The following is a 6,393-nucleotide window of genomic DNA, read 5'->3' on the forward strand; positions in this document are numbered from 1 at the left end:
TGAGCTGCCCCTCCCTGGGTGGCTTTGAGCCAGCTGGGACAAGCCCACCTCACCCTGAGGAACACCCTGTGCCTCTGTGCCAGCATGACCAGGCAGGAGATGGTGGCAGACGAGGTCCATGCCATGGCACATCCCAACTAACATGAGCCTGGTCCTCACTGTGTGTTTAAGAAAAACAAAAGAAATTACAGATAGGTACAAAAACCCCAAACAATTTATTCATCTTATATTCACACTCAAAAAGGAGAAAACCACATGCACCTGGTGGGTGCCTGGCTGGGTGGCACCAGTCTGACGTGGCTGGCACAGCACCAGTCTGTGCCCTGTGACATCAGTCCAGCTGAGCATCACCACCTGCCACCACACACTGTGTGCCCCACAGCACACGCTCTCACACAGGAACATCTCACTCATGAAAAAATAGATCTGTACATTCACTATGTACTTGGTTTGGGTCTTACATAAATTAGAAGCTGCTTCTGGAGAAAATGCCTGTCTCTAGACACAGGCCAGGCAAGAAATGCAGCATGGCCCTGCTGTCCCACATCCTCTTCTCACTCACTGAGGGCTTTCTGGGGCCGGGTGAAGCTCCACAATGTTCCCATCTTCTCTCAGCAGGTGCCACACTGAGAAGCTGCTACACAAAGGGGGTCTCACCCAACCCACACGCACTGAAGAGGACAGGGGGCACCTTTGGCATGGTGCAAGCAGTGAGAGGGAAGACCCCACAGCTGGGACAAGCTCTGTTCAGTCACAGGTGACACAGATGTGCTGCTCCTCTGCCCAGGCAGGAGGTGGGTGATTGCAGGAGACCTGCTGGGCTCTCACAGTGGGGCTTGAAGTTCTCTTCCCCGTTGCATCTGTTCAGGCTTTGGAACAGCCACAGTCCCCACAGCTCCAGCTGGAGGTATGGATCCAGCAAGGGAAGTTTGCAATAACCTACTGGAGCCAAAACAGGGGCTCTGCACACCTCGGCGCAATTCCACACGCTGCATGGGCCAGCAGCTTCCAGATACAGCTGCAGGCAAAGTTTCCTGTCAAGGAGCCCAGCTCAGGGCTGGCCCTGAGGGGCTGATCAGCCCCTGGCTCATCCAGGACTCCTACAGCTCCTTGTTCCTGTTGAGCACCTCCTCTTCCTTCCAGCCGCTGGAGTTCTTCCCAAACTTGTACACCAGCCGCCGTCCATCGACCCTCTCCAGGATCTCTCGTTTGTAGTAATATCTGTGGGGGACACAGGTGCAATTAGGGCCCTGAGGCTCAGGTTTCTGTGGCTGAGATGACCCCCCCAGGTATTAGAAAGTCTCTTTTTTCCCAGCCCCGTGACTGAAGAAATCAAGATTCATCGGTTCTGCTTTTCAGGGTTTATTTTTCCTTATCTATTCCATTCTTTCTCTGACCTGCTGAGATCAGGTTGTGGCACAGTGACTGCCTTTGGGGTGGTGTTACCTTTTTATACTACGAACTTTGTGTACTTTATTTACAGTAATTTTCCAATGCCTATCACCTGTCTCTACTCTAAACCAGTCCAAAAGTGTCACAATCTCAGCAGAAGATGGAGGACAAGAAGAAGGAGAAGGACAGGACACACCCAGATTCCTCCATTTTGCCTCTTGAACCCCCATTCTAAAACCCCAAAATTCTACCTTTTCACCCTGTGACAAATTCACTATCATTCTACTCAAACTCTTGTGGCTTGTAAATCTTTACACAAAGTTGGTAACTGTTTCCATGGGCTAAAATCAAAGGCACAGGTGTCTTTGACTCCGTGCCAAGGTCTCTGAGCCCCTTGCCAGGGTCTCGAATCACCCAGGGCAGCCAGAGGAATGTCCTGGGTGCCAACACTGAGGAGCTGCTGGAAGGCTCAAGCTGAGCCCTAGTGGGGCTGAGCCCCCCCAGGACAGGGCAGGGCACTCACCTCATGGCTCTGCTCAGCTTCTCATAGGTCATGCTGCTGTTTTTCTTCTTCTGGCCCCAGAGCTGAGCCACAGCCTCCGAGCGCAGGAACTTGAAGACGCCCTCGCGCCGATCCTCCCACTTCATCAGCCCCTCGTTGAGCTCGGGGTGGATCAGGATGTCCCGGATGAACTCCCACAGGTGGGTGCCTCTTGGGGCTGGAAGAGGACATTGAGCTGTAAAGCAGGGAAGCTCTTGCAGGTCCTTGGACCTTTGGCTCACCCTAAACCCCCCTGCCAAGGCCCTTCCTCCCATCATTCCCCACAAAGCCAAGAAGCCCAGAGAGGCAGTCCGTGCTCCTCACGTACAGTGCTTGCTCTTCCTGTTCTCCAGGCAGTCTCTGCTCTCCTTGCTGAGTTTTCGGGGCCGTCCCCGTTTCCTCTTGCCGTGTTTGCTGTCGCCTTTTTTGCTGCCTGGAAAGTGCTCTGTGCACACAGAGAGGGGCACACGTCAGGCTGGGCAGAACATGCTGGGCTACAGACCTCCCTGTCTTCCCACCCTCTTTTCAGGCCCAGGTACCAGGGCAATATCCCCTGAGAGCAAGGTCACCCCATTCCCTCCAGCCTCATCCCACCCTCATCCCCAACTCTATGCTTAGGGCAGCATGCTGCTCCTTCCCCAGACCCTACTGATTCCTTGCATTCCTGGTGTCACCACCAGCTGGGATCAACACCAAACACTGACTCCTGTGCCCAGGATCCCTGGCTGCAGCCTTCACCCATCTGCCACCACCCAGCCCTTCCCACAGGATCACACTGCCCTGCCCATCACCCTGCTCAACGGAGAGAAACAGAAGCAGAGCACCCAGGGAAACAGGCCTTTCCCTCCTCTCAGTGTGAGGATGGGGGTTCAGGTGTTGTTCCTAAATCATGGCCAGGTAGGAAGTGCAGAACTGCCTGGGAGCCAGCCCTCCCCTCCCAGCTCCTGTCTGGAAGGAAAAACTCACCATTAGGGAAAAGCTTTGATTCTGCAGGGTCGAGGTCGAGGTCACTTCCACCGGAGTCCTGAGAGTTGGGGCTGTGGGACATCACAGGCCCTGAGAGGCAAAAACGATCAGGGTTCAGACCTCTGAGCATCTGGAGGATTTTCCCCCTGGTTCCCACCCTTCCCCTGCCACCAGACTTCAGCGAGACCCAAACCCACCCTGTCAAAACACTGACCTGAGACATCAGAGCTGCCTGGGGACATGGAGCCCGGCAAGCAGGTGAAGTCTGTGAAAGGGTTTGTGGGCTTTAAGTCCTCCAAGGAGTCCTTGGCACAGGGATTTCCCAGCTCTGGAAGGGGCAGAGAAGGGATGAAGGGGTTAGCCTTGCTGCCATCAGTATGTGATCCTTGGGGAAAGGGCTTGGCCAAGGCCCCTCTCTTACCCAGCTGGCTGGAGTTCAGGAAGGTCTGGGAAGTCGCATCCTCTTTTTCCAGCAAATCAATGATCCAGTTCAGCTCATCAGAGGCTACAGGGGTGAAGGACTGGGATTAGCAACGCCTGTTCCATATGAAGGGGAATAGTGCAGAGTAGGAGCTGAGCCCAGCCACGCTCGGTCAGCTCTGTGCCCCCACACCCTCCCACGCAGCCCCCGCAGTGCCCAGCAAGTTCTGGCCTCCTGGGCTAGTGGAGGCCTCTCAGACTCATTCTTGAGCTGCAGGAGAAGGAGAGCCTGGTGTACTCACTGATCTCGTGCAGGCGGTCGTAGAGCTCGTCCCCCAGGGGCCCGAAGATGCGGCGCATCTGCTCGCGGCTGCAGTGGCACAGCGTGCGCCCGTCCATGTTGCAGCAGGAGAAGTCGATGGAGCTGGCATCGTACTTGTTCTTCTCCACGTGGTAGCTGATCCACTCCAGCACCTGCACCTTGCTCCAGAGGTAGGGGAGCTCACTGAACCACTGGGGTTTGTCTGCAAAGGATGGAGAGCAGGGCTCAGAGCAGGGTGGCTGTGCCAGCACTGTGTGCCTTGAGTGGGTGTGCCACTGGGCACCTGGTGTGGGGCAGTGGTGATCCTGAGGGACACACAGGCCCTGCTCTTGAAGAGCTATGGGCCTAAAGGGTCCGCAGTGCCCTGCCCCAGAGACCCCACACTTCCCCCACAGCTGGTTTCGGTGCCATTTGTCCTGTTTGTGCTGTGATCCAGCCTGCTCTGCTGGTTTCTCATGGTGTCTCTCTGAGCACCATCACATAAGCACCCATCACCAGGACTGCTCCTGGTGAGCCCTGGCAGCCTGTCCCCTATGCTGTGCTGTGGGAGGAGGACAATGATTCCCCCATCTCCTGTATAAATCAGATACATGTGCTCCCTTGTGCCACCCAGGGTGTCCTCCCACAGCCTTTCCCTGGGGAAACTGAGGCATGGTGGAAGGTGCCGACCAGTCCCAGTGGGACGAGGACCTTGCAGTCCTCTTCCCAGCCAGTGGCACTGCCTCACAACTGCCCCAATGTGCCAGCTCCCCAGTGCCACTCCCCTGCTCCTACCTGTGCTCTGTGCTGGGGGCTGGCTGGCCGGGAGGCCGAGCCCCAGGGTGCTGTCATCCCCAAGCTGTCCCAGCATGTCCAAGCCTGGCTGCACCTCGTCAGGCTGGTACATGGCGCTGATGTAGTTGGAGAAGATGTTGCTGATCTCACAAGATCCTGCCATGGAGCTCTGTGCCAAGAGATGACAGTGAGCCCAGAGAGCCCAGTGAGCCCTGGGCTCAGCACCTACAGCACCCCAGAGTCAGGCTGGGTGAGGTCGGGCTGTCTCTCCCTCCACCCATCGTCACCTCTAGGTCACTTCTGCAGAAATATGCACCCAGCACCTGCTGGCTGGGGCTGACTCACAGCTCCTCGGGGGCCAGCACAGAGGGAGGCTGAGCCACAGTGAGCTGGGGACATGGTGTCACTGTTTGTGAGCAGCCCTGTCCTAGCAGCCTGGCCTCACCCAGCAAGAGGTGACAGCCAGAAGGTGGCCAGCAGAGAACAGTGACCCTGGCCTCACCCAGCAAGAGGTGACAGCCAGAGGGTGGCTGGCAGAGAACAGTGACCCTCACCCAGCAAAAGGTGACAGCCAGAAGGTGGGCGGCAGAGAACAGTGACCCTGGCCTCAGCCAGCAAAAAGTGACAGCCAGAGGGTGGCTGGCAGAGAACAGTGACCCCCAGCCCCTCTGAGGGTGAGGGGTTTGGGCACTCCTGAGCCCCCTGGCCCAGCCGGCTGCCCCTGCCCGCTGCTGTGCCACAGCTCCAGTCCTCTGCACAACAAGCACATCCCAATCACTGCAGCCAGGAGGGCACCAAGCCCTGCCCAGCCCTCACAAAAAGCCAAATAGTGCTGTCCATTTTGGGTGCGTCTGTCCCGCTGCCCCCTCAGGGCCCTCACTCCCGGCTGAGGCGGGACAGCCAAGATGGAGCCTGGAGAAAAAGCCAGAGCACATCCCCGCTGAGAACCAAGGTGCAAGGAGAGAGCAAAGCAGTTGTCCTGGCCTCGGGGACATCAACAGGCCCGGCAAAAAAGCTTTGGTACCTTCTGTGGTGGCAAATCCAGCAGCGGTGGGTAATCCAGAGAGGAGGCAGGGGAGAGGAGCCGGGGAGAGGAGAGGAGGCCGGGCCGGCCCTAGGCTCTGCTCATGGGCCCCGGGAGGCTGGTGCCGATGGGCAAGCCCTGCCCGTGCCTCTGCTTTTATAGCTTGGGCGGTGTAACAATCTGGCAGCCCGAGGGGAATTCCAGCCCCAAACGTTCATGCTCCCAGATCCAGGTGATTTGCATAATATGAACCACCGGGTCCCGGCCCTGCGCTGCCTTGCCGGGAAATCTGGGCTGGCCAGTTTAATCATTGTCAGAGCCCGTGCCCCAGCGGTGCCCAGAGTTTCACCCACACTGCCTTCACGGGCTGCTTTCTTGCCAGGCTCGTGTTTGTTTGCTCACAGCAGCAGGTTCACTGCAGCCAAAACCACCCGTGGGGTCGGGTGGGCCCTGTGGGGTTTGCCTGGGCAGTGGAGCCAGGAGCTGATCCCAGTCCTTCACTGTGCCCTGGGCACACACCTGGCCAGGTGGGCAGCCAGCCCTGGCACTCAGCAGGTGCAGTGGGGGTGCCTTGGGTGGCACAGATTTCCCAGAGCAGGAGCAGGTCTCAGTGACCAAGCAGGATAAATGCTGGGGACAGGGCACATGCTGGGAGCAGGGCTCGGGTGGTTTTTGTGGGACAGGTGGTTTTTGTGGGGGTACAGCAGAGACCAGACAAGTGCCTGAGAACTGCTGCCAGGCTCGTGTTTGTTTGCTCACAGCAGCAGGTTCATTCAGCTCCTGCAGCCAAAACCGCCTGTGGGGTTTGGTGGGCCCTGTGGGGTCAAGTGGGCCCTGTGGGGTCAGGTGGGCCCTGTGGGTCCCTCCCAGGGTTTGCCCGGGCAGCGGAGCCAGGACTGCCCTGGGCACACACCTGGCCAGGTGGGCAGCCAGCCCTGGCACTCAGCAGGTGCC

At 57.9% G+C, this 6,393-nt stretch overlaps 1 protein-coding gene across 1 annotated transcript; it reads right to left on the reverse strand.

The window, feature by feature from the left end:
* Positions 1-213: 213 nt before the first annotated feature.
* Positions 214-5,737, reverse strand: ELF3 (E74 like ETS transcription factor 3). Its single transcript, XM_005492464.4, has 9 exons — positions 5,440-5,737; positions 4,416-4,584; positions 3,622-3,843; positions 3,321-3,404; positions 3,114-3,227; positions 2,900-2,989; positions 2,262-2,378; positions 1,916-2,111; positions 214-1,221 (listed from the first exon to the last, which is right to left on the reverse strand). The coding sequence occupies exons 2-9, from the start codon at positions 4,576-4,578 to the stop codon at positions 1,101-1,103; spliced, it is 1,107 nt and encodes a 368-aa protein (XP_005492521.1). The 5' UTR covers positions 4,579-4,584; positions 5,440-5,737; the 3' UTR covers positions 214-1,100.
* Positions 5,738-6,393: the final 656 nt, after the last annotated feature.

Source organism: Zonotrichia albicollis, chromosome 28, assembly GCF_047830755.1.
Source record: "Zonotrichia albicollis isolate bZonAlb1 chromosome 28, bZonAlb1.hap1, whole genome shotgun sequence".
In the NCBI taxonomy this organism is placed as follows: Eukaryota; Metazoa; Chordata; class Aves; order Passeriformes; family Passerellidae; genus Zonotrichia; species Zonotrichia albicollis.